The 16,083-nt window shown below is 35.5% G+C and overlaps 1 protein-coding gene across 1 annotated transcript in view; it reads right to left on the bottom strand.

Annotated features, from left to right (window-relative positions):
- Positions 1 to 16,083, bottom strand: part of LOC129002951 (uncharacterized) — a 33,786-nt gene that overhangs the window by 5,989 nt on the left and 11,714 nt on the right. The window contains exons 5-8 of the mRNA XM_054431089.1: positions 15,146 to 15,258; positions 3,506 to 3,671; positions 2,326 to 2,385; positions 1,076 to 1,213 (exon numbers count right to left, since the gene is read on the bottom strand). Of these exons, the coding sequence (XP_054287064.1) occupies positions 1,076 to 1,213; positions 2,326 to 2,385; positions 3,506 to 3,671; positions 15,146 to 15,258 (477 nt within the window). The remainder of the gene's footprint in view (positions 1 to 1,075; positions 1,214 to 2,325; positions 2,386 to 3,505; positions 3,672 to 15,145; positions 15,259 to 16,083) is intronic.

Raw genomic sequence — 16,083 nt, 5'->3', positions numbered from 1 at the left:
ATTATGTTAAACCACTTGAAGGTTGGCACATACACATCCGCAGATCCAAATTCAGACTTGGCACTTTTTTCAGTTTACCCATTTCAATTTTAAACGTTTTGCTGAAAGACTTGATTTTTGCTTAAACCTCACCTACATCAAATCCTTGGGCATTTAAGTTTTGAGCAATTGCAGTAAGTGCCGTTTCGCAAGCGCCCCTGTACAGGTCGTCTTGTGGTACCACAGACACCTGTGTTCTTTGTAAAGTTCAACAAATTTTGAATTAATTTCGTCATTCCAGTTTGGTCTAATTTTACTACGAATAACCGGATTAAACAACACAACACGCCTAATGCCTCGAGTGTCACAAGGGAACTAGGTACTATTGGCACAAGACAGCGCTACTGACCTTCACCGTTTACACGGCACCAATTGTCCCGACAACTGGGTTTTCGAAGGAGGGGCCCTCACTGGGTTTAGCTGACATACCAAGTTTTTGGACTGTGATGCCGGCTATATAATCGACAAGTCACAAACAGTTAATTAATTTCATAGATGAAATTACTTGGAAAGTAACCTTCATTTGGTGAAGTCTTGAGGGCAAACCTCACATTTACCAATAGTGATTCCACTGGCTGGGTCCGAGATATAATCTCAAGTTTAGTTACACAAGCCGTTTGCCTGTGCCACCCCAAACTGTGAGATATATAAGAATATAGTAGAATCTAAACAAAAATACACTTGAACACAGTTCCGAAGTTTTTTTTTTTGCAGAATTTGTATTTTTACTTCGAAATGAGTCTTTTAATATGACCACAACAGCTAGAGATGGCTATAGATATTGCAGCAATCATCGATTATTCTGATTGCGCTGAATGCAGAATTCACACTGAAGCAAAAATTGCTGCATTGCATGAATCGTATCAGACCTACTTGTAAAAACTTAAGTGGCTACAATTGTGTTTCAGTTAATTACAATTAATTTCAATTCATGGTAAAAACTAAATCTGAACATGCTCTGAGAACAGAACAATAGCAAAATAAACTGTTGACCCCTCTACTCATATTAGTGGATTTACAGTCTTGTGCGACTAACCTCAGCTGTATTCTTGTACAGAGTTTTGCCTTCCTCAACAAAGGGGTTGTATTTCTGCAGCAGGGCTTTGCCGTCAATCTTCCACAGAGGCGGGTCTACGTTGGAGGCTTCCGTCCGCAGCACCAGGAATGCTCCCGACTGTCAACAGATTGTGAATTTAACAATATTTCTGAAAACTATCCACACAATAATAGTAGGATCTTAAATTTATCTGCTTAGCATGTAGTAGGGTGGTTTGTGGGGTTGAGTTTGGAGAACATTGAGTCTGTATTACACTGGGTGGCTTGTCAGTCGCTGCAATAACACCCCACCTTAGGCCTACACTACACAGGACAGGACAAAAATATATTCAAATAAATATTGGTATGAAATAAATAAGGAAAACGGGCAGGCAACTAATTAATGAATGCTTTCTGTCTTATCAAATAGAAGGTGGTACGCTAGACATTACACGACACTTGCAGCAACCGGTGAATACTCAAAGTACAGTAGCATTTAAACGCACATTTTATCGTCATGACGTTTCATTTGTCACTGTGTTATATCCTGTATCTTGAGCTACAAAGGCAAGAAAGGAAACGGAAAAGACAAATTCTGGTTGGATTCAATGCACGGTCATTCGGGAAATGTTCGGCTCTCCAAACATGTACACTCTCAAAAGAAATTGTGCCTCTTCCTTTCTGTGTCCCGTTAAGTATGGCCTTAGTGCTAAAATTTGTCGGTGTTGTTTCCTTTCCATTCAGTGTCCTGTCAAGGCCCCACTAGAAAAAGAGGCCATAGCGCGGGCAGCGCAACACTACGTCACAGTGGTGGATAGTTCTACTAAAATCTTACCATTAAAATCTGACAAACAGCCAGCTTATTTACATAAAACATTTATGGGATATGGCAGTGAATTTATTAATGAATCTATCCACTATTGTGACGTAATGGATCCTGCAGCATGGCCTGTTTTTCTAGTGGAGCCTTGGTCCTGTCCGATCCCCTGCTTATGTAGTGTAGCCGAACCTTTGCTCAATTGACTTGCTCATGAGTTCAACTGCTTCCCACCTCCTAGTTGTGTGTTGCACCTCAAAATATGTTGTGCTACTAACCATTCCCAAAACCAAAAAATGTTTTTTAAAACAATGTTGATAAGAAAAGGAAAATTTTACATAAAAAGGTGAAAAAATCTCTAATGCAAACAGTTGAGGATGGTTTGAAGATTGTTATGAAACTAATTTACAGTTTAAATATGGTGCTATACTCACAACAAAATCCTTGTTAATCGTGAGTGTATTCACAGCCGAACCGCTATTTGGTGTCAATGGCTGAAACGGCAAAAATGATCAGTTATACCATTTAATCATATAGTGTATTATTGATGGAAAGGGAAAGAGTTCAGCTGGCTTACCCGAGAAAATTTGAGCAAATAACATTTACTGATAAATAATTCCACTACGTAGACTATATTAAAAACCAAAACAGAAATAACAATAGTTTTTTTTTTTATTGTGTATGAATGTTTCTTTTTGGGAAGTGTTGAAGAATATCAATCAAAACTAGTGAAATACATATTTCCTGTCACTTTCTATAATTATAATTATTTGCAAACTGGCTAAAACTAGGAATGATCGGAACTTTTGAGAAACCCATAAACCGCACACCTAAATCAACCGCATACTTGAATAAAAGGTCTTGATGTGAAACTTCCCCGAAAAACATCAGTTTTTCGATAAACCCTCTCCTAAGGCCGGAACCACAAATAAAGGGCTTTATTTAATAACATTTAAAATATTGCAGAAGGATCAGCTGTTAGATTTGTTTTTGTTAGTTTGTTTACTTTTACTTGAGTTAACCTTTTGATTCTACTATAGATTTCTATATTGCATCAATAGAAGTGACAGTACGTTTTTCTTTGTGGGATGGTGTTCAAACCTTTGAATTATGTTTCAATTGTTTGCTCATTAGATCAGTACCTATTGCATATTTTAAAAACACAGAAATAGCAATGTTACAGACAAATGCAGTGTATATAAAGTGACACAAGAACCATAGAGTTTGGACGGAGCCTTATGCATTCCAACTGGAAAAAAACGCATCTGTGTATTCTTCCATGTGACATGAGCATTCATAACATTAATTTACAACAAGAACAAGCACTTAAATTATTACTTGTAATCAACCAGCAGTTTGGATTGGACAAGGCAGTGAAGTATCACCATATCTTCTCTGCGTTCTATTCCCGTAACAAGGCATGGTCAGAACAGTTTGCTTAAAACAAGTTAAATGTGAATCTCAATGGTCTATGTTTGACTTCACCTTCTACAAAAACGTTTAGCATACAATGCAAAACGCCACTTACAGTACTTGTACTGTTATTTACAATTTTAGGCAAACAGAAAATTTATTTGTTGTTAAAGGCGTAAAACAAGACTCTGTAACACGCACCCTATCCGTAGACTTGGATAGTGAGTTGGATTCTTCGTCTTGAACAATCGCAAACGACTTCACCTTGATTACAGGTTTATCGCCATCTTTGGCGGACGGTGTTGATTTATCCGCGTTTGTTGAGTTTGCAGTGCTTCCCGAACTGTTCTCATCATCTGCATCAACCCTGAAACAAAGAGATTTCTTTATGTCTCAGAGTAAAACGTAAACAAACTATTTTTTTTTTTTGTCGTTGGTGGTCTTGTATAAACTTGCATTTAACTTAAATGCAACTTAAACTTGCCAGTCCACATAGGCCTCGGGTATATGCATAGAACATCTAGCAAAGCACAGAGTGAGACCATTGACTATATACAGGTGAGACGCTACAATACAAGTATGAATTTTAATAATAAAATTTATTGTCAAGTACCAGTACGCAAACCGATGGCATAACTGCCATAGATTTGTTGCCATCTTAACCATATGTCATTTTTTTTACTTGTATACCTACTTGCAATCCATCATACCACTGCTATAGCCTAATGTTACCACCATATTGTTTAATTTTAGGACTTTAAAAGTCCAGAAAAATTTGTTTTTCATTTTTGTCTGACTACAATTGGTCTGTTTGTGTGAGGTTTAATAATTGTTTTCCAGTTTCAGTTGAGTTTGTGTAATATTCTTTTTGTGTTTTAAGTACTTTCTTGCTTGAAAACATGATTAGATTTCAGATCCTCAAACGTTGTAAAATCTTTGTTTTTACCTATCTTATCGAGATAGAAAAAGTCTGCTATATGCTCTATCTGAGATCTGAAGGCTATAGATTTTCTGTATTCTATATGGTAGAACCTGTCTCCAGACAGAGATTTACCTGGAGACTAGCCAATGGTTTAAAGCCTGTGCCAGGCCCAGGTAGGAGTGTGAGGAGACAAGTTTCATTATACACACTATAGTTAGAAGAGGGTCCTGAGGTATTAGGACAAGAGGACTTGATTACTGTCAGTCTCATATTTTACATTAAATAAATTCTTTTATCAAGCTCTTTTCACATGCTTGTGATAGATTATAACATTTAAACATAGCTGAATAGGTCACTGATGCCAAAGTGTAAGATAACATTTAACACAGCTGTCTATTTTACTTTTACAAGAAATATTGTTGTTGATAAATAGCTATTTACATTACAAGTGTAGTAAGAGCGTTTTTACATCACGCAGGTGAATGTTGTGCAACGAGCGGAAGCGAGTTGCATAATTCACCTAAGAGATGTAAACACGCTCTTGCGTAACGTGTAAAGTACAAGATTTTACCTGACCCGACAATATACATGGGGTTACGTACGATATTTTTCATTATCCATTTCACTCATCGTCTAACAGTAAAGTTTTTTTACAAACAAAAGCTAGGTTAGGAAAATACTTAAAAGCATAAAAGCATAACGATAACATTCAAGCGCACAGCTGATTTCTAGCGTTGAACGTCGTTGGCTCCATAGAGGTATATATTTTTAAGTTAAGCACTTAATGTTATTTAAATGGGTTTCATTACATCACCGAGTGAGTTTTTTCAACTTTACATCACTCGAGAAGTAAGTTGTAAGGAAGTTGTATACATCACGCTTGGGATAGGGAAGTTTAACGTGGCGGGTTAGGTAAACATTCTTAAAGCCTTACTCACAATGTGCCATTTCGGATTAGATTCCAAATGCACATGCTTTCGGGTCTGACTTAGGGGAGGTACGATTGAGGCATAAGTTCAAAATTCCTCCGTGAACAGCGCTGTAGTAGAGAGCATTTTTGCAATGAAGGTTTACTAATCGCAAAAATAGTTCTGTTCATAAAATACAATTATAAATGCCTCAAATTCAATTTTATAATTTTTTATTACAAAATATTAATAGAAAAAAATATTCTGTTCATTAAATAAATCTAGAAATTGCTCAATTCAAATTTTATAATGACTTAATAATAAAATTAAACTGTCATAACCGAACCAAACCAACCAAACTTAGTCAAAAAGTTGGTTTCACCAGCAGGATTCGAACACGGGAATCTCAGCATATCAGTCCGGCACGTTAACCACTAGACCACCGAGGCCGAAGGCTGCAAACCGTATTGTTACGGTAATGGTGTTCCCTCAGCTAATGAGAAGCCCACAGCTGTCATCGTAAGCTCATCTATACCTCCCCTGAGTAAATACCTGTGCTTTCTCTGTAGGTGGCCTTCAGGAAATGTATGGACATTGCTCTGAATTGTATTTCAAAGCGGGAAAAAATACATCGGGACGATTTTAGGAGGAAGGAAATTATAAACTGTTTACTGGAAATTATGAAAAATCTAAAAACTTTTGAGAAAAAATAAGGCAGTACAATAATGCAATGCCATATTTGTTTCTTTTGGTGCTGAAGTAGACCTCTACCACCGAATTATGGTCCTTATATCTTCAGAATCCATGGCATGTGTTATACTTTAGTTTGGCCCTGCAGCAAAAATAATCTGGCAGCACTAATAGTTTTATTAAAGTTTTGTCATCATTATTAAGTTTAGTATTTTATTTTTATTATTAATTTCAATGCTGCGGAGCGGCACGGGTCCTCTAGTATACAGAGGGGTGCAAAAGTAGGTATACAGTACAAACAATCTAACAGTTTCAACAAACAAGGAAGTAGGTGTTTTAGTCAAGTACTACATTTTTATGTGTTGATTTAGGTGTCTTAATACTTCTCAAATGAATTGGAAAAGTTTGGTTTTTCTTTTAATGTATACTAGTGTACATGTTGCTCGAATTCGAGCAATTCTAAAGCATTACAGGAGTTATTTAAAAAAGAATAACAGTCATATTTACAATGAGTTTAAAAGAGTCAACTCAAAGATCACCGGTGTGTAACTCAAACTATGTTTATCTTCGTTATTGATAAACCTAAAGCATTCCGGCCGGTTTTCTCCTTCTCAAAATGCCTCGCTGTACAGGCAACACAGGTCATTGATAGAGGGCCAATTGAAAACGTAAAGTCGTTTGGGGTAGTATTAGGGCCGGCGCATGTTTAACCTAATAGTTGAGATTGTCCAGGGTCAGGTGCTGACTTTAAGCCTATTACGCGCCACCGTTCTGTAGCTGCGGTCGTTATCACGATTGCGCCTCCTGTCTATGTTTCGTTGTCGTCACGTCGGAGGCATTTAAAAGAAAAAAAAAACAACAAATAAACAAATTATAGCTACACAAAACAACGATAAATGCACAAATTTAAGTAATAATCATGCTAACACGATCCGTCATAGCGACACAAAACAACGATAAATACACAAATTTAAGATACAACCATACTAACACGATCCGTCTTGGGGGTTATGTTTACACAAACTCAAATAGTAAATAAATGTACTCAATGCGTTTCATAGGTATTTACTCAGGGGAGGTATAGAAGAGGCTACGATGACAGCTGAGGGCTTCTTATTAGCTGAGGGAACGCCATTACCGTAACAAAACGATCGATAGCCATCGGCTTCGGTGGTCTAATGGTTAGCGTGCCGGGCTGATATACTGAAGGTCCCGGGTTCGAATCCCGCCGGTGGCATTAACTTTTTGTCCAAGATTTTTTTTATTTTCAGCAAGTTTGGTTGGTTTGGTTTGGTTATTACAGTTTAATTTTATTATTAAGTCATTATAAAATTTTAATTGAGCAATTTCTAGTTTTATTTTATAAACAGAATTATTTTTCCGATTACTATAAACTTTTGTTATATTATTTCTTTATCAGCAAGTTTGGTTAGTTCGGTTAGGTTATGATAGTTTAATTTTATAATTAAAAATTAATAAAATTGAATTTTAGGCATTTATAATTTTATTTTATGAACAGAACTATTTTTGCGATTAGTAAACCTTCATTGCCAAAGTGCTTTTTACTACAGCGCTGTTCACGGAGGAATTTTGAACTAAATGCCTCATTTGTACCTCCCCTAAGTCAGACCCCGTTTCATAGGATTGAAAAATAAATAACAGCAATTAAACTATACAGCTGATCAAAATGTAAACAATTATGTTCTTCATAAGGATAACATGGGAACTTTAAAAGCCACTGGGGAAAAGCCCAAGGGACTTTTTCAAAAAAAGTAAGGCCAGTTTGCAAATCTACGCGACACGCTCTTTCCAATGAGACGTCAATGGATAAAATCGGTTAAGAAATGGCGGAGGAGTTCAACCGACAAAGTTTCATGTAGCGTATTAATTATATAGATATTTTTTTATAACATGTTTTATTACTGTATACCTACATTTGCACGCCTCTGTATATGAATTAAATTGCCAGCTTTTACAGGCTAATTATCAAGTAATTTATTAGCATGTGATTGGCATGTCTATTCTTGGAGTTTAGCATATGGCTTGTGCACGTGTCGTGTGTCGTACTGTTTAGTACCTCAGTCTTTCACATGGTATATTATCTCAAAATAAACTGTTTACACCTTGATAGGTTTGAGAAGACAAAAGATAATTTGAGATCAAATTAGGTAAATGAGAAATACAAGTAAACATTTACTAAAAAGAGCTTTATTTAAAATAGGAAACATCGAACTATAGATATATAACACGTAATAAAGTAAAATAACAACACTCAAATGGCACAAACAAACAAAATATCAAATTGATCCATAAAACACAGTAAACTCTACAAAAGGAACAATATTAAATAAAAGGATTCATGTATGTATGTAGAAGTGATTATATGATGTAACAAAAACAATCTATATAAATAAAATTAGAGTTTTGTCTGTACATTGCTTAGAATAATGAACTTTTTGGTTATTTTTACATTTCATAGGTCAGAGAAACCGAATCAAACCTTATCTCAATTTCTGTCTGTCTGTCTGTCTGTCTGTCTGTCTGTCTATCTGTCATTCTCTTGGTAACGCTAAAATACGCACTTTATTACAACTACTCCTCAATAACTATAGCACTGTCCCGCCTGAAACTTATTTTCCAAATACTATACATATATGAGATGGTTTTAGACGTATTTCATCGAATATGAGACAGTTAGATATTTAACAGTAAACCCTTGAAAATCAAGTTTTTGTCGATTTTTGACGTGGAATTTCTGGAAGCCCATGTTAACCTTATGAGAAATGAAATTATTGAATCTTAACAGCTGTTTCAATTAAACAAGTTGGTTCTGTTCTGTGATGTTCAATAGCATTAAAGTTACAAGGATTACCAACAGGGTGCAGCACTAGCACTATTATTTCTTTTACATTTATGACAACAGCTAATTTGCAACCTGGAGGCGAGTGAGCGTAGCGAACGAGCTAACCTGAAGGCAAGTGAGCGTAGCGAACGAGCTAACCTGAAGGAAAGTGAGCGCAGCGAACGAGCTCCAACATACAGGTGAGTGAGCGTAGCGAACGAACTTCAACCAGGACGTGATTGAGCCATGCAAACGAGATCAGATAGTAAAAATAAAAGTAAGCCTACCGTTATAGGATCGACCGGCAGACACAGAGGTAATTTAACCTTTTATTGATTGTCATACCGATCCGGAACAACAAAAAACAACATAAAATGAAGCTATGTATAATAGTTTGGCCAGCATATCTTAAAATATGCAAACCAACTGCTGTTCGTTATATAAGAAGGTTTCAACTGAATATTATAAGATCCCCGTGCGTAGAACGGGTACACAGCTAGTAAACTATAAAATTATAAAACAAAATTATACTTACAGCCTAAATTATAACAAATACTCATAGCCATTTCTTTTTTAGTCAAAAATAAACTATTGGATTTAAGTAGGGAGTAATCTAGTGTAATAGAGACAAACCGTATTCATCATTTGCATTTATTTTGTTATCGAAACGCTATTTGATTTTTGCTATTAATAAATCCTTAAAAACCTGAATAAAGAAGCCTAAAAAGTAAAATAACATAAAATATACAGACTATTTTGGTAACAACTAGACTATCATCAACAACATAAGAGTAGACTTCAGGCCAAAATAATAAAACATTGAGTAATCTATTCAGTCTAATAAGAATCTTAAACAGAAAAGTTATGCTTCTACTGTCAAAAATATGCACATAAATAGACTAGAACAAAGTATAATTAAAACTCTAGAGTAATAATAACAAATCCAGAAGATTTTTTTTATAATAGTTAAAAACTAAAAATTCATTTTTAGATATTATTGAAGTACAGGCTCCAATTCAATAAGTATCAAGACTGGTTCACTGTAGCCTCTAAAGAGAGGTGGACGGGTCCGATTGGTTGGGTTCGATAGAGGGGTCATTCACCATTCAGGAGCACTTTGGTTTAGTCATGGGCATTCATTGAGACAGGCGATCGATATTTGCGCTGAGTTTTTTTTTAATTGTGTCTTCACACCAACATGCAGCGTTCTGTCGAGCAATGCTGTCGAGTCTTGCTTTAAACTCGGAAAATCTGCGTCGGAGACCCGTGCACTCATTAGACTGGCTTATGGGGATGATACTTTAAGCCACACAAGAGTTTATGAATGAAACCAAATGTTTAAGGAAGGCCGGGAACTCGTCGGAGCTGCGTTGGACCATTTGAGGACCCAGATTTTTCTAGTTTAAATAAGCGTTGCTCAAACGGCAGCTCCATATTGGCGTGACGACACAATCAAAAAGCATTCGGGGCAAATATTGACCTCCTGACTCAACAAATGTCCGTAGGCGACTAAACCAAAGTGTTCCTAAATGGTGTAGGACCCACTTTACTGAACCCAACCGATCGGACCACCCTTCACCTCTCTTTTGAGGCTACAGTGAACCAGTCTCGATACTTATTGAATGAACCCTGTAGGCTTGAAACATTAAATTTAAGAACTAAACAATATCAAATGTATGAATTCATCAAAGATTAGCCTACTAGCAAAATCAGAGAAGGATTCATCACACCAGACCAAAGTTCAAATATTACAATTGCCTATAAAGAGAAATATTAAAACATTTGTTTTCACATTTTTAAAACTAAATCAGTAATAAATAGTTATAACTATTCAGATACCTAATAATAGGTATAACATTATAATAATAACATTAATAGGTACTGAAATAATAATAATACACTTAAAAGCACCAAAACTCAGTCCCAGGTCATTAAAAAAATGTGAACCAACAACTGAGTATAGCATTATCCCTTCTTAAAGAAAACTGTAATCTACTGAAAAGCATAATTTAAAATTAACAAAATCGTTCTGTTCACATGGTTTCCATCCGATTTTGTAACATATCAATAATAGATATCAATTTGGCTATATTTCTTATGTAAAGCCGGCTCCAGACATCCGCCATTCACGAAGCACCGAGCAGCGACTCGCCGAATCGCGAGTAGTGTGGATAGGTGTTTGCCTATTTGTCAAATAGCAAATGCTCGTGCTATTGTTTTCCCGTTCATTGTCGGCATTTTTGCACACATTAAAGTGAACGGATATTTGCTATTTGAGAAATGAACACTTGCTTGGAAAACAACACATGGGTGTAGACGTCTACTCGTTAATCGGCGAATAGCAAGACAATTAGATCGCCGAACATAAAATTCGAGCTTGGCGATTGGCGCTTGTTTGGAGCCAGCTTAAGAATCTTAAAAACTCAGATAGCCTAATACTTCTTAAATGTGATAACACAGTCATCTTTACATTCGATACATTTAAAGGTATATTGTAAGGAACCTTTTTGAAAAGGAATAGAGTTCAGTTAGCTAACCTGAGAAAATTAAGAGTTCAGGGGCTAATAGATAAACAATAAAAGAACACAAAACAAAACAATGACATTTCATCCTGATGTAGGAATTCTTCATTTGTCTTCAATCAACTAACTAAAGAAGTCCTACAACAGGACTATGAACCCTAATTTTCTCAGGTAAAGCTAGCTAAGCTCTAATCATATGAAAAATCCTTTACGTTGTTGGACAATCCCTTGTCATGTGCCAGTTGAAGCTAAGGGAAAATGTTAAAAACAGTTTAATTCAGCCACTGAAAAAGTGTGCTGCCTAAAAATTCTCTTTCTTATACTCCAATTTCCTAAACAAGCCAAACTAAGTGGATCGCTTCATAGGATATTTTATGTTTTCATAAACTATAAAAAAATTCAAAACTAAAACATTGCGAGGGGCTCGCTTAACATTCTCTCAGAGCAATTATAGGTCTAGATAGGATTTCAATTCAGTATCCAAACAATGTGATGATTTATGAATATGAGTGATGATGTCTAACACCACAATAATCAAACTCATACAATTCACATTTACTTCAAGTTCAACTATCTAATTTCAAGTGTTCTTGTAATCCATTGTTTTGTAAAAAAAAAAATGTAATAATCAAAATAGTTTCCCAATAAAATAAACACACTTTTGACGTTGATCGAACTTATTGCCAGCCTTTCTTAGTCTTTGACAATATTACAATCTAAAAGAAAACGTTTATCTCGTAAAATCGGTAAAACATTAAAATCACACTTAATTTTCCAACTTTAAGAGAAAGATTGAAATATTCACTACACTTTTCACATTATTAGTTAGTTTATTCTATTATGCAATAATGGTAAATTCCTCAATCCAGTAGTGTCTCCCCTTAATCGTCATCAGCTGACTCTTCATTGGTTTGTTCTTGTTCCGGTTCATGGTCTGATTGCTGTTCTTTTTCGTCTGATTCCTGTTCTTTTTCATCATATTCCTGTTCTTTTTCATCTGGTTCTTTTTCATCTGGTTCTTTCTCATCTGGTTCTTTCTCATCCAAATCTTCCCTGGAACAAACCAGAAAAAATAAAGTCGGATCATTTTCTTGGGGGAGACACTACAGGAATTTTTCTTCATTGTCCACACAAATATCTTCTCTAAAACTGACAAAAACAAGAATCTTCACACCACTTATTTTTTTTAGGATTCGCTTTTCAAGCGAGGTTGACATTATCTGAGGATCTTCACATCTCACTCTTTTCATCGGTCTTGTGCATAAGTTAAAATCTGCATTGCGTTCTTCTTTCTAGTAGGCTATATCTTCCACCATGAGTTTCTGCATTTTTCAATAATGTTCAAAACTGTTATCCATTTCAGGTTTCTTCTAACTGATTTTTCCAGTTCACTTGTTTTTGTTTTTATTTAGTTCACGTAGTAGCGATGTTGGTTATATAATCTCATACCAAGTTTTCTTCTGTATAATTCCTCCATTCGACAGGGAATTAGTAAAATATTCTGCTCATACCACAAGAAAATAGTGATACAAGTTGAGATGGATGGAGTTGTATTTTTCGGAGGGGAAATGTTTTCCGATGCAAAAAGGAACTTTTATAACACATTTTATAACACAAGGATCAATTGACGCAACAGGTAAATTAAACCTTTTATATTTTGCATTATCTTGCTCCAGAGGCTAACCCATCATGAAAAAGGAACTCTTAGACTTGCTTTAAAAAAATCTTGAGTAACAAAACAAATTTAGCAAATGGCAATCAAGACGAGCAAAATCAATGTTTAGTCTTCATTGGACAGTTAAACTTACTATGATTAACAGGTGAGATGGGGACGCCACCTAGTTGGGTATTTTAATCCAAATATGAGTAAAGGATGAGTGATAAATGAAGTTAGATGCCTTGTGTAGCTTTGTTACTGACCAAGACCAGCTGTTTCATTAGCCAGGCTTATTTAATAAAAGCCTGATTGATCAAGGACAGCTGGGGTCCAGTTTCGAACCACCAAAAGGCTACTAACTTGTCATCATGTCTGTTATCCATCATCATTATCATCATCATCTTTGTCATCACCCACTAAAGTGGTAAAATCTTTTACACCTTCTACAATAGGGACAACATCACTGTCACAAATCGTGTCCCGAAAAAATCTTGAATTAAATGTAATCCAGCCGACAATCAGAAATATGTTTTCCTCAAACTTTTATTGAGATTTCGGGACCTGTCCATCCCTAGATGTAAAACATTGTGGCAAAGCCAATGTCAAATTCCTCTCTTCCTCATATGCACAAACTGGTTCAGACTATAAAATTGGCCAACATCAATGTTCTTCTGAGAACTTTTGGTTTCCACACTTCACAGCTAGGCCAAGGCCAAGCTTAGAGATTTGGGCCTTTTGAGGTGAGTTTTCAGAACATTAGTCATTTAAGTGGGAAAATTTAATATGATCTTTCATTTTAGATTTTAGATCTTTCATTTTCACAGCTAGATCCCCTTGCCTTAGTAGTTCTTACTGTGTTAGTAAGACATGTGTTGTGTATGATACGTAGCTTTGTTGGTAAACCCAACCTGATTCTTGAGTCAAGATCATCAAAAGCTTCTGCGGTCAAAGACATTTGAGATCAGTTTATAGCCATCGCAGCTTAAAAAAATTAAAAATCCTTAGGATAAACAAGGGGACTACTTAATAAGAAACAAGCACCTTAACCACCTAACTACCCAGACTTAGTAGGCTAAGTTGTTAAGTTACTCATGCATACCTCGTTTTTTCTGTTGTACCACTAAAGTACTAACAAAAGTATACTAATCAATTGTACAGTTTCTGCAATATAGCATTAGCGTATACACAGTCAAACAGCATTGGACGGATCACTGGTTACCGAAAAGTCACTCTTACAACCAGTTTAGAGCCAAATTAATTAGTTGAAAGTAGTTCAAGTCAAAGGTCATGTGAATTAGGATGGTGTGTAAGGAGGTATGAGGGGAAACCCCCCAACAACACCAAGAGTCACACCACAATAGTGATTTCAAATTAATCCAAGGGCAATTGATTATTGAGGTGACTGAACAAAGCGACTGTGGTGGGGGAAGGGTTCTTGTGGCATGCACATCCACTCTAACTGGCACGATCTATGTAAACATTAAATTAAAAGAGTAATCTGTAAGAAAACTTACAAATAAAAACTGTAGCTAAGTAAGAGATATCTATTGATTTTACTCCTAATTTTACTTTTTCAAATCTGATTGTCAAAGCTAAAATTCTTAATATTTGAAAACCTTGAACATCGATTAAGACTGTTGTTAAAAGGGTCATTAACCCTAGATCTGGCGGTCATTTTATTCACCAGTGGCGGGTATATATTGGCCCTTTTGTAGTGGTACCATATATTTTGCCACAGAACATTTATTTGTGAATTTTTAAATATCATAAAAGTGTAAAAAAGTACCATTACAAAAAACACATTGGTTAATACAGGACATTCCGTCCATAAACTTAGGTGTCTCGACTTGTTTTGTTTGGCCAGCCCTGCGATCATGTTCCTCAATGTAGTTTTAATTTGAATATCCTTTAATTAATGTATAAAATGTATGTTGTGATGATATGTACAATGTATGTACTTATGATGATTTGAACAGCTTTATGACATTTTAAAATAAAGCTACGATGGTCCAAAACTAATCATCTAATAACAGATTGCAGTGGGTTTATCACAAAAAAGGTAAATAATTTATATTATGGTCAAATCCAGAGGCCAAATTGGATCAGAAGGCTAAACCCTGCTGAAAATAGAGCAATAAAGCTCCAAAAGTATTCATATATGATAGACAATGGGATTTTGTATGTAATTTTGTCATTGCAGTAATCTTCTGAAATAAAAACTACTGTAACAGTTAGATAGCAACTAGCAAGTTTTGGAATAGGATTTCAAAATACACAAAAAAAATCATGCAGTTACTCACAGCTTTATCTGGTTTCTGTGGAATTCTACTATGTGCTCCTTCCGCGTTTGTTGCTTAAAGATCACAGTCACCGGGAAATAGTTGTCTTTATTGTTAAGTGTCCAACCGGAATACTGAAAAAACAAGATGCAATTCTTAGATTTTATATTATAGTACAAGGCTTTACTACAGAGAAGTAAGATACAGAGGATACAAGCTTATGGGACAACCGTGCGCTTTTAGCTCTGGTATGTTGCGTCGGAAATTTACTTGTAATAAGCCAGGAAGAGCCCAAACGCAAATGACCAGATAGAATTGTTGTACACCAATTTTAGCGCACAGGATCTTCTGGTGTGAGCGCTGTAGTATGTGATGGCGAGGGGGGAAAGTAGGGCGGAAGGGGACAACAAATATAATTTTCTCTGTACACCAGCGACTGGCGCCAGACCCCACTTAAGTATACCATTGAATGTATCCTCTGTTTCTTTCTTCCCTATGTAAATTTGAGTGTGGTTGGTTTTATGAGTAGGCTTTGCTTGTTTTGCGGGCATAACTTTATTGCCCTTCTGGAATTTACATCAAAACTTCATAAGATAAAATAACTTTTGTTTTCAGGTTAGATGAAATTATACACATTTTGTCAGAAGTAAAGTAAAATTGCCACTGATTCCCACAAGCTTCAATTCTTTAACATAACATCATTTTGATCAAGTACGCAATTTCTTTCTAGACTTTTTGTGGAACTGAAAGACGGACCCCTTAAGATGTTTAAAAAATTTGAAACTGTTTTAATAGATACTCCATCATAAAACTTTCATACAAATCTGTAAATATATATTAATATTAATAATAATATTAAGTTCAGTACCTAATATATATTAATGAAAGGCTGCTAAATTACTTATCTTAAACTGTTTAGTTTTATTTCAGGTTAAATCATGTGATGCTATTTGATGTAT

This window comes from Macrosteles quadrilineatus, unplaced genomic scaffold (assembly GCF_028750875.1).
Source record: "Macrosteles quadrilineatus isolate MER2022 unplaced genomic scaffold, UCM_ALF_1.0 Scaffold_9__3_contigs__length_116548681, whole genome shotgun sequence".
NCBI lineage: Eukaryota > Metazoa > Arthropoda > Insecta > Hemiptera > Cicadellidae > Macrosteles > Macrosteles quadrilineatus.
The sequence above is the reverse complement of the archived record's forward strand: the minus strand, read 5'-3'. Positions and strand labels throughout refer to the sequence as shown.